This window comes from Lemur catta, chromosome 10 (assembly GCF_020740605.2).
Source record: "Lemur catta isolate mLemCat1 chromosome 10, mLemCat1.pri, whole genome shotgun sequence".
Lineage (NCBI taxonomy): Eukaryota > Metazoa > Chordata > Mammalia > Primates > Lemuridae > Lemur > Lemur catta.
The window spans coordinates 65,718,735-65,730,850 of record NC_059137.1 but is presented as its reverse complement, the minus strand read 5'-3'; the positions used below and the strand labels follow the sequence as shown (position 1 = coordinate 65,730,850).

The 12,116-nt window shown below is 42.3% G+C and overlaps 1 protein-coding gene across 3 annotated transcripts in view; it reads right to left on the bottom strand.

Moving 5' to 3' along the window:
- CFAP95 (cilia and flagella associated protein 95) overlaps nt 1-12,116 on the bottom strand; it is an 80,284-nt gene that overhangs the window by 46,378 nt on the left and 21,790 nt on the right. For all 3 annotated transcript variants that reach the window (XM_045562411.1, XM_045562413.1, XM_045562412.1), the window contains exon 2: nt 9,822-9,930. In XM_045562411.1, the coding sequence (XP_045418367.1) occupies nt 9,822-9,930 (109 nt within the window). The remainder of the gene's footprint in view (nt 1-9,821; nt 9,931-12,116) is intronic.

Here is a 12,116-nt window from a genome sequence, read left to right as displayed (position 1 = left end):
CAGGATAATCACTAAAATTTCCATTTAATTTACATAATAAAATCTAGCTTGAGTCAAATGATAATATAAAAAATATCTAATGTAGACAGGAAGCTCATTTCATAATATCATTCTTGTTCCGTTTTCCTATCAATTTTTTTTTAAGTATCAATTTCTAATCTTCCAGAATGAACTCTTCCCATATGGGCTGCACTTCAGAAAACCCACTAGACATAGAGGCTGAGTATCTGGTACAGGAAACGAGGAGGTCACTTACAACTTCCCCTCAAGTTACACATTCTCTTTTTGCTGAGGATGACTTACCCCTGGAAGAATCTTGTAGCAAGATTTATTTTAGATGATCCTCAGTTGACAATTCTTTCTTGAGTTCGTTACAGGGCCACAGAAAGCACGCTCCTCTGAGCCATAGTGACAGGAGTGCATTGTACTTCCCAAGTCAAATTTTCCCTCTGATGCTACAGGCTGCTTCTGAAACCCTCCAGCCTATAGCCTTTTGTCAAGCATGAGTGAGACCCCAATCCATCAAGTTGGGGAACTTGTCCAACATTTATTTCTTCTAGGGATAGGAAAAGAACCATCCCCTAAAGGCTTACTTGAGCAGATTAAGGGGAAAACAATGAAATTATTTTTCTAATTGCACCCTATGAGTCCCAGTTGTTCCTCAGCCTCCAGGGAACTCTTATCAAGTTCCCTGGGTGGTACCCTTGAGACCTCACTGTCAGGTTTGAAGTGAAGAGGACACACTTTGCACGCCTACCCTTTGGGGACCATTTGCATGCTTTCTCCAGACAACTCCTCCACATTCTAAATACTTTTGGCCAGATCTCTTCAATTTCAGCCTTCTTTGTTTGTTTTTAAATCTTCAAGGTGAATGAGAGAAGCTCAAAACCAGTTACTGCCCAAATGGTTTGCATGTCCTACGTGAGTGGTTTTGCACCTGACTGGAATAAAGGAGGAGTTGGCATCTATTATCTTAGATCTTCAGTCATAACTAAGAATCTTATTTTAGCCTGTTAAACAGCACTCCCCCTACCAGTGTAGCTTTTTTTGCTCCATTGCCAAAAAATACCAAGACTTTGTTAGAAGTCTTTATCTTTAAAAATCATTAAAAAGGCCATTCTTATTTCTCAGCAGTTTTGCCCTTGGAAATCCTGGCTCTGTTTTCACACCTAGGCAAACTCAGCAGTACCATATGCAGATTCTAAAGGATCCCAGGGAGGCCCCCACAAATATAACCATCATCATTTTGAACAACTGGACTCATAGGGTGCAATCAGAAAAATAAATTCATTGGTTTGTTCCCACTCGTTCAAGCAAGCTTTTATGGGATGATTCTTTTCCTGTCCCTAGAAAAAATAAATCTTGGACAAGTCTCATTTTTTTTCCTGATCACTCTCAGATAATAAAACCATTTCTTGTCACAAAATTGTCTCAGTTAAATAACTAATATTACTAAAATAACCACAAAATGTTGTCCTTCTAGTTGTCCAGTTGTCTAAAAGAAGTTAAGAGCAGAGCAGGTGGAGATATAGAAAAACAGCCAACTCAGACCCCTCCCTCAGCCCTGACTTCCCTCTGCAGACTTCTCCAGCCTAGAGCAGGCTGTAGCTGGGGAAGGAGAAAGGTTTTCACCTTAAATGAAATTCATCATTTTGATGAGATCTTTTAATTATTGAAATGTGACCAATAGACTTTTTATTATCTGAGAGTGACCATAAAAACTGTGAAACCTGCACAAGATTTCATCCAAGCATGCAGAAAGAACTAACTCCACAAAGCAGCGTGAATAGGCAGTGGAGGCAAAGAATACAGATGTGTGTGTTTGCGTATGTGTGCATGTGCGTGATTGCACCATATAAGTCCTGTTTGTTCAACATAACAGTTATATCTGCTTAAGTAAACTAATATACATGAAGAATTAAAATCTAATTTCTCTAAGCGTTAAATTAGAGCATGATTATTGATGTAGAAAAGGAGCAGCAAAGGAGAGTGATGGGATCAAAATGGCAGGTGGCCTGCTTTTGTTCCTATCCCAAATCCCTAAAAATGACAGAGAAGATATTTACGAGAATAAACAAACCCACAGATGCAGCAGCAAACGAGGAAAGTACACTCAGTAGCCCAAAATTTATATGTAATTCCTAAAGCAGGAAACACAGATGTAAATATGGTGATATCAGAAAAGACAACCCAAAGTAGCTCCAGGAGAAGATGCTGAAACCAGTGGCATCAACCCCAAGCTCAGAGATTATGGAGCTGGGAAGCAAGAAGGGATCCTGGCTCAATAGCCCCCTATCCTCAAATATCTTCCTTTCTCCTGTTTTAAATGGTTCTCCTACAATAGCAATTAAAATTATTCCATTTATAAAAATTTGATTCATATGCTCCTTTCAGGTACTTAGATATGAATGCAAGAAGCATCTGTACGATTTTACTGGTCAAAAATACTATTCTAAAGTCGTTTGATAAAAAAGACACCTGCACTCAAATGTTCATAGCAGCACAATTCACAGTTGCAAAGATGTGGAAGCAACCCAAATGCCCATCCATACATGAGTGGATTAATAAAATGTGATATATGTATACCATGGAGTTCTACTCAGTCATAAAAATATGGAGAACTACCTCTTGTTTTAACCTGGATGGAACTGGAGACCATTCTTCTAAGTGAAGTATCACAAGGATGGAAAAACAAACACCACATGTACTCACCATTAAATTGGAATTAACTGAACAACACTTATGTGGACATATGTGAATAACATTCATCAGAAATCAAGCAGGTGGGAGGCGGGAGAAGGAATGGGTAAATTCACACCTAATGGGTACAATGCACATTGGGTGGTGGACACCCTTATAACTTTGTCTCAAATGGTACAAAAGTAATTTATGTAACCAAAACGTTTGTACCCCCATAATATTCTGAAATTAAAAAAAAATACTATTCTCCTATGACAAGTAAAGAAAAGAATACCTGAGCCAATTAAGTAAATGATAATTGAATTTCTCAGATCTGGTATAATTATATCCTTTTATCTTTTAGGGTCATTAATTTTTGAATGTCATATTTTTATTCACTAAAACAGCTCTTATTTAGGCCTACTTAGCTATTTGTCACCTAGTCATAAAATAAATGCAAGCATACTTTTGTACTATTCATTTATTTGCCATTTTAAAATCCAAAATGACTGTGATGCTGTTAATGTTAGCCTAATTTGCTCATCAGTGTTGTCCTGTTAGTTCTAAAAATGTCTTGGCATTGATCCATTAGCTGTATAAGAAAAATCTGTTTAATAGAATTGCTTGTGTTTTCCTTTGTTCCTTTATGTCTGACAAGTTCTCACCTTCTATGACACAGCATCATATGTGCTCTGCACTTAATCCTTCTAAGTTTTCATGATTCAATATGCACCCCTTCCTCAAAAGTGGTATTTTTTTAGCCTCTCTGTGGCTCTCGGTTTAACATCAGCCTAACATGCTAGGAGGGTAACAGTGATTGTGACAGGGCCTTTGGTAGTATTGTGCAGGTCCTTGGGTGAGGGGCTTCACAAAATTGAAGAAACAATGGTAGACATACCCCTGATGATTTCAGTTTGCATGGAATTCACTCTGGTATAGTTATGTAGCACCTGAATAAAGTCCAAATAAAAAGCAAAATACCATAGTTTAAAATGATATTACCCATCGTTTCTTAGAATAAGACAATCAGAGCAAACCCAGTGGCTTGAATCACTGCTCCCCTGTGAATCTAGACCCCCCATGGCCCCACGTGGCCTCCTGAAACCACATGGCCACCGAGTAGGGAACCGATTACTGCACATTGAAACCTCAGTGGTTTGTTTCCACACTCCACCAAAAGATGGTTCCTTTAAGATTCAGCTCAGGAGCCTCAAAGGAAGCCATCCCTGAACCTCCACTGACCATTTCAGTTTAGCTGCACCTCACTACACCGTGATCTTCCTATCACAGCAGCCATCATACCTTTTGCCATGTGTTACATGTCCCAATTTCCCCTATGAACCCACGACTTCCTCATGTGCAAGGACCTTGTTTTGAATTATGTTTCTTACCCTAGCACTTAGCATAATGCCTGGCAAGATAACAGGGCCTGAAAAAATGTTTGTTGAATGGAGTCCTTCTTCCTTTTTCCTTCTTTTCTCTCTTCCTTCTTTTCTTCCTTCCTTCACCCCTTCCTCCATTGCTTCCTTCTTTCCTGCCTCCCTTCCTTCCCTCCTGCCTTCCACAAATATTTATTCACACTCACTGTGTGCCAGGCACTGTTCTAGGAACTGAAGATACAATAGGAAACAAAACAGACCAAAGTCCCCACTTTCATGGAGCTTGTATTCTATTAATAGTAGGGGGAAGACAGACAATTAACAACTAAATAAGTCTAAAATACGTCCAGTGATTTAAGTGTCATGCAGAAAACTAAAGTAAGGAAAGGGGATAGAGAGGACAATAAGAACGGGCTGCTCTTTTACATAAGAATGTGTAACAGTCTCACTGAGCACCTGGGACTGGTAAGCAGATACAATCAGAAAACAAATCCATTCCTCCTCCATCACTGCCCACCCATAGCCATTTGGAGGGGCTAGTCCTTTCTCATGTTCTTTGAGGAAATATAAGACGGGTCCCAGGACTTTTCTGGCTATTTTCAAATAATATAAAAATTCTCTGGCTATTTCTGTCTCAAGAAAAGTCTTATTGAGGTAAGTAAAACACCAGTCCCATAAAATAGTCAAAAATTCAAATTTCACTTAAAAGTTAAAGATTCTCATTTCTTCCCCTTGGGCCTGCTCTGGCTCAGCCTACGGCAGTGGGAACAAGGGTGTGGGCCACTTCTCAATTGTCCCCTGTGGACATCTTCCCTGCTCCCCACCTCCCACAGCTTCCCTGGCGTTGATGCCAAGAGTGTGAGGATAACAGAAGGAGAGAGCGTTAAGTGCAGGAATGGCAGAATGTAATCCTGTTTTGGTTTCCTCCAGATACGTCTACCTTTGACCCTCTCTGGCATTGGCGAACATTCAAAGCTGACTTTCTTGGGATGTTCTGATAGACTTTGGGATCCCCTCTGGGAACATTCAGTGGCATGTCCCATGATACAAGATGCCCCTGGCTGGACTTAATTGTCCAGCCTCAGACCCTGGAAACCCAGTCAGTCCCTCTCCCATCCCTATATGAGGTGCTCTTGGACAGGCTCTAAAATGGCTGCATGTCATCTTCCTCTTCCACATGGCCACATCTGATCCACAAGAGCCACATCTGGGCCCAAGAATTCGCACATCTTTGCCCCCCCTTTAGGGACATGTAGCCGGCTTCCTCTTAATGTTCTGCTTCTTCAGACAGATCACCAGAGCCTCGTGTCTGAACTTCCCCAGGCACCCAGGGGGCTTTGCAGAGGAGACTTACAGCACACCATTACCTTTTCCAGACCCTCTCTCTACTATCAAAGTTCTTTTTTGGTTTCTTGCATTTCAGTCCTCTTATATCCTTCATGTGAGTGGGAAACTAATAGCACCATCTTCTCTGAGGCTCTCACATAAGTGACCTGACTCTTCACCTTGGCACATGAAGCTATTGTTTTGTTCTTAGATGTTCGAAGCCTTAGCCAAAATGTAGACAAAGAGAGGCCCATTTAAAATCCTGTTACAAATAAATGATACTCACATTAGTCCCAGCAACAGCATTTAAGGGCAAGGAGACCTTCAATCAGCTAAATGAAAATACTAGTGGACATAAGAAACAGCCACCCAGCAACAACCTCTCAAAAAAATCAGAAATGCTAAGAAGGCATTCGGGAGGGAAACAGATGGGCTAAACAGCACGGGTGTGGACATAATTTAGAAAACAGGACAGAAGTCACAGCTAAGATGTAAGAAATCAAAGGCTCAACACATATGCAGTGAGATACATATAATACCCAAGCCAGAACAAAAAATAATCAGGTTTATTTTCTGACAGGAGGATGCAATTACGGGGGGTACAGAGGCCACTGAACAAGAAGTGGCTCAGTTTGGCACTCCAAGAGGCAGTTTGGAAAGTTTGTAAGATCTTTGACTTTAGAGCCAGAGGAGAAAAATGGATTTTACTTTTTAATACATTTCTTAGCTGTTTGACTTTACACCAGTAATTAAGCTTCCCTGGGCCTCAGTGTCCTCATGTATATGCTGTGGGTCATTTATGGCACCTGTCTGAAGAGTCATCCAGAGGATGAAATGAAGCACTTTTAATGCAACCGTCTTATTGAATTGATCCTATTGCATCAATAGGATGCAATTATGAAGCAATTTTCTTTTACTCAAACTGCCGCCCCTTCCCTCCCACACAGACAGCTCGTTCTTTCCTTTTGTTTGATGAAAATCTTAGGCAGTCTCACAGCTTCTCTGGGCCCCTCGAATCTCAAGAAGGATCTCATTTTAGTCATGAACTTTCCAGTTCAATGGAATAACCAAAAGTTGTCACTGTATTAGACGTGGGCTTCTCACCTGCTTTGGGCCCAGAAGCCTCTGTAGGTGGAGGCTTGCTGGGCTGTCCCCTCCCCTGCCGCTCAGTGCTGGTCACAGACTCCTCCCAGTCTAGCTGATGGGGACAGAACAGGTGATTGGGCATAGTGTTAAGTGGCCCTTGCCCTCTTGACCTGCACCGGTCCCCCTGAACTTGAAGGACACCCAAACCTGACTCCTTCTCACCTAGGCTACTTTTGCAATTGTTTGTAGGAATTCTTGGAGGCCCTCCAACTGCAGCTTGCTGGAAGCAGGCAAAGTTTCTCCTCTTCCTGGCAGCTATAACCCCTCTCCCTGAGCTTTGGATATTGGATGGGTCTCTCGTGCCCAGCCTCCTTGCACCACCACCACCCCTATTCCTCCCTCAGGCAGCCTTTTTCAAGAGGGCTCTGGCAGAATCTCTCAGTGGGTCCCATGGGGAAACTCACAGGCTCACAAACCCTTGGCCACTGCCATCCCTGCTCCCAAGGTGGCTCACTCCCTTCTCTTTCTGCTCTACCATGTCAGGCCTGACGTCTCACATGTAGGTTCTCAGGCATTTGCCATATACCCGGACCCTGTGTCTTCTAAATTCCAGGACACACATATTAATCTCTCTGCATGCTTCCCTTGAAACCCCTCTGAACTGGGGAAGAAGGAGCACATAACCCACAAATAAACAAATCCTCTTTCAACTCTTCAGCCCCTCACCTCTAAGGACAAAACTACTCGTACTGGTTTAACCTAGTGTAGGGTCTCTTAGCAGGTCCTGCCTAGGTGGTCCAGCCTCTAAATGGGTTAGCTCCTGCCAACTATTAAGAATGTTCTAGTCTTTAGACCTCCATCAAAACTCAGTGACAACAGGAAGAGGGACTCAACTATCCTCCTGCTACATCCAGCATCACACCTGGCACGTGCAGGTATGGACCCTCTGCACCCATACTCTCCTCCTTTTCTTTACACGTGGGACCTTGGGTGAGTCATTTGACATCTGTAAGTCTGGGTTTAGACCTGGAATGGTAATATCTTTCTTGCCAACTTTGTAGCTTTGTTATGAAGAATAAGAAACAAGATGGATAGGCCAGTGCTTTATACACAAAAAGTCTATAGAGAAAAATGTAACTTATTATTAAGCTACGGGCGTAGCAGGTTCATCAGAAATAGTGACTCCTCATCTATTTTCCTTTCTATCGAATAATACTCCAAACCTTGTAGGGAAACAACAGGGTTTCAATGGCCATCCACAAAAGGACACAGAAAAGGTAAATGTTACTCTTTATTTATACATCCTTTATTAAATCTGAGGCTTGACCAAGTAATGCATAGAATGTAGAGGAAGGAATGTTTGTGGTTCCCACACCTCATATTTCACTTCATCTCACTTCCTCCCACAACCCAGAAACCAAGAGCATGCCAGGCAATGCCTGTCTTGCCCACCTTTCTATTGTCCTGGCCACAGCTCCACGCTCAAGAAAGCAAGGTTAAGCTGGGTTTTCGGGGAAGCAGGGCAAGGTGGTTATTGACTGACTTGGGCATTGGACTCCAGAGCCCTGAAGGAAACCAAAACATTTTTCCCCACTATATATTGGGAACTGTTAAATTAAAGAGACTGGAAATGCAGGGAACACTCTGCCTCAGCCTCTTTTCGCCTGATGGCAGGACATGAATCCTTCCTTGCTGGAGACAGCACTTGCTTATCTGCCCCGCAGGCACGGGAGGAATCTGGAAACAGATTTTACTGTCTTCTAACATTTTCCCGCCTTTTAAAAGACTAGACTGCTCTCTCCTTTGTCCTGTCACTATATAGGATTTATGGAATTTTGTTGAAATACTATTTAAGCCAGGCTCCTAAGCCACTGCCTCGACAGAGAAATATTTTTAAGCTGAGGCCTCTCCCACATGATGTGTACAGCATATGCCAATAAGCTTCTGCTTATTTTTCTTTTGTTAATTTGACTTTTGTTTTCAGGAAAGTGTCTCAACGAAGGACCTAAAGAAAGGAAGAAAAGAAATAATGTTTTCTCCCCTGCAGCCCCATCTGTATGCGGGGGATGACCAGTGAGAACACCAGATACAAGGGAAACTGGGGACACCATCAGACTGTCCCTGAGATCTGGGCCAGGGGCAAAAGGAAAACCTGAGCAGAGAGAAACAGCAATACTGTGTGTGTGAGCAGAGACTGTGTGCATGTGTGTGTGTGAGAGAGACAGAGAAGGCAGGGTGGGAAGAGGGGCATCTTGCTTTAGAGCTGTCTTGGTTCCTGTAAGTTGCCTCATTCCATATCTAGGCAGCTGTAACTTTAAAATACATCTCCAATTTTCAGGCTATCCTTATCATTAATACTTTCTGTCCGTTGCCTAGAAGAAGAAAGAAGGAAATGGCACTGCCATGCTAAGCTCATTTGTTTTCACCACCCTGCAAAATGGAGAATCTTCTAGAACACTTTCCAATGTAGAATTATGGATCTTCTTAGGCCTTCTCTATTGGAAAAGCTGTTCTGAAACTAGCCCAACATTAGGGGGCAGAATGTGACACAAGCCCAGTCTTCTCATCACATGCACATCCATCCTTGCCAAATCACCAGCTCTTCAGGCCCCGAGGCCACCCTCTAAGGCTGAACTGTCTTCAGCTAGCTTCAAAGCTTCTGACATTATAGGACACAATTTGGGAGTCTTAGGAGTTGAGCCCCTGCCTCACGCTGACTGAGCAGACACCCAAGTAGCCAAGCACTAACTTACTAACATACAAGCAGGAATTACTTATGCAATGAATATTCATTTTATAACTGGGTTGCACAAATGTTATGAGAATATTAATAGCATATCTTATTTACTCACGTCTCCACTACCTTAAGACAAGTACGCAAGACTTGAAATCAAAGACCTGGGTTCAAACTCTGACTCTTCCACTCCCAAGCTATGGGACTTTGAGTAAGTCACTTAACCTCTAGGAGTTCCTTTCCCCTCTTCTGTAAAATAGAGGTAATAACAAGTACATCACAGGGTTATTGTGGAGGTGAAGGGGACATCTAGCAAGATGATGCTGCTGCAGCAGCTACAACAGCATCGTAACCACAGTAACAATTTCCTAAGCACTGGCTATGTGCTAGGCACTGTGTCAAGTGCTTTACTTGCTTTATCTCAAGGAATGTCCCCAATAATCTTATGCAGGAGGTACACTTTGCTGACGCACAGAGTGGCTAAATCACCCGCCTATGTAACTAGCACAGCTAAGGAGGGGTGGTGCTGAGAAAATTCCTCTCCCCTTTAGTTTTTCATGTTTCACTGTGACAAAGATTCCAGACTTAAACCAAAGAAATTAACAGCAACAACTTACCGGGGGTTCATCGGCTCCAAGTCTCCTGTATGTTGAGTTGCATAGTTTTTTTATTTTCTCAGGACCCTCTATATCATAATCTTTGGGAAAAGCTTCTCGGTCACGGTGCCTTAAGAAAAAATTAGGAGTCCATTAAGGGATAAAGCTTATTTATCATGTATTTAATTAGATAATTAAATTTTTTAAATTATCTAATGAAAATTTACTATATTTGTGCATTATTTTAATTATCAATTTACTGGATTTGTGACATATATTTTCATCTCTTCTCAAGTAATTCTCTGGCTATTTCCTGTATAAGTACTGCGCGCTAACCGATTGGGCCACTGGAGTTCCGATCTGGCTGTTTCCTAAAACCAACTTAGCACCTGTTATAAAACTAATAATGTCACAAAAACAATACTTATCCAACACAGTAATTATTCACCGACTCCAATGAACTGAATCTTATTAAGTAATGTGGATTAGTTACCGATAGTAAATTCTAAAATAAGACATGGTAATATCTTAGAAAGGCAACTTGCCACTTTGGAAATTCTTTTTACCATGAATTTTAATTACAATATTTTTTTCAAAATGAGGCAGCAATGTATTTGCTCATATTGATTTATGACCTGTGCTTCCTGCTTCTAAAGAGGGAACAAAGGAAGCTGACAATTAAACACGAGCTAGAAAAAAAAAAGTTCTAAAAAATGTAGATGGAAGAGAAAAAAATATTCCAAACATCTTGGCTAACAGAGTGGTTAGGAATAATAAGAAAGGAGGAATTTGGAGATATAGGAGGAAAAAGGAGGTGACATGGCTGGCAACTGAAGTAGCTGTTTTCGTAGCATTTTCTGGGGTGAAATAAAGGAAGCTGAGGCCAAGCACCCCTTAAGAAGGGGCCTTGCTTTAAGGATACAGGGCTAGGATTGTTTAAGGGATAGTTACGTACCCAGGAATTCATCTATCCACATGTTTGTTCATTCAGCAAATATTTTTAAGTACCTACAATACTCCAGGTATTTTGCTGGGTGCAGGGGATGCAACAGCGGGCAAGTCTGATGGAGCCCCTCGGTTGTTTACAGTCTGGACAGACAGACAGACAATTAAATCAGAAAAATCTACAGTATGGTGAGTGTGGGTACAAGGCTGTGGAAGCGGGATAGCTTCCCTTAACCTGATGGGACACCCAGCACCCAAGTCATGAGGCCTTTTAAGACCTGACCGTGAGTCCATTGGGGGCTCAGCCCTGCCCTGCATTTCTAGATCAACTTTGGCTCCCCACCTCTGAGCGTGAGAGCAGAGCTCCGTAGTAGCACCCAGCAGCAGGGGAGCCCAGGGTGGGGTTGCAGGCAGAACACCACAGTGAGCCCTCTTCCCTCCTCAATCTGAGCATCAAGTTGCAAAACACGTAAGTGCTTTTTGGTAACCTGCAAGCATTTTATGAGAGCCTGACAGGAAGCTCTCACTTAGGGCCTTAGCGGGGGATATTGAACAACATCAAGAACCAGGAGTGGTAGAGCAAACACAGCCCGGAGTTTGAGTCATTGCTCAGCCTGGTTCTGCTGTGTAACCTTGAACAAGTCACTTAACCTTTCTTTGCTTCCATTTTCACATGTGTAAAATGACAACAGAAATAACAGTGATACCTTTTAAGATTTTAATAAGAAATAAAACGAAAAAATAAAGGCAGATGATCCTTCATATACTATAAAGCACCATAAATGTCTTTGTATAGTGAATATTAATTGGGCTTCAAAATCTGGTATACAACAATTACAACCTATTTTTCTGTAGTTGAACTTAATTTCTCTTATAAGTTTTCATTTTGCCAGGTGGGAAAGCCTGGATCTTGGTCAATTCTGGATTTTTTCCAGCTCTCAGGGGCTTGTGTGGTGCCATGGTACTTAGCATCCATCTCTGTTGTCATCGTCATCATTTCTCCTGCTTGCATCTGCAGCAACATCCTCATTCCCTGGTGGTCTTCCATTAGGGGTTCATGCAGGTCTCTAGCCTCCTGGGCTTGCCACACAGACTCCTAGGTAGACTGACATTTTGCCACAAGGGTGCCACTGTGTAGCCCACCCAAAACCTCCTACATGTCCCTTTCCACCCGAGGTTCCTGGAAACCCAGACACCATCCCTGGGTTATCTGCCTGACCCACCAACCAGAAAGTGTTTCATCTCCCCAGCACACTGGACTTGGGGACACGAGGAGCCCCACCCTTCAACGGTTCCGCTGACACTACCCTGGGAATGGGAAGGAAGGGAAGAGGCAATGACTCTGGTATTTCCCAAAACCTTAATTTAAAT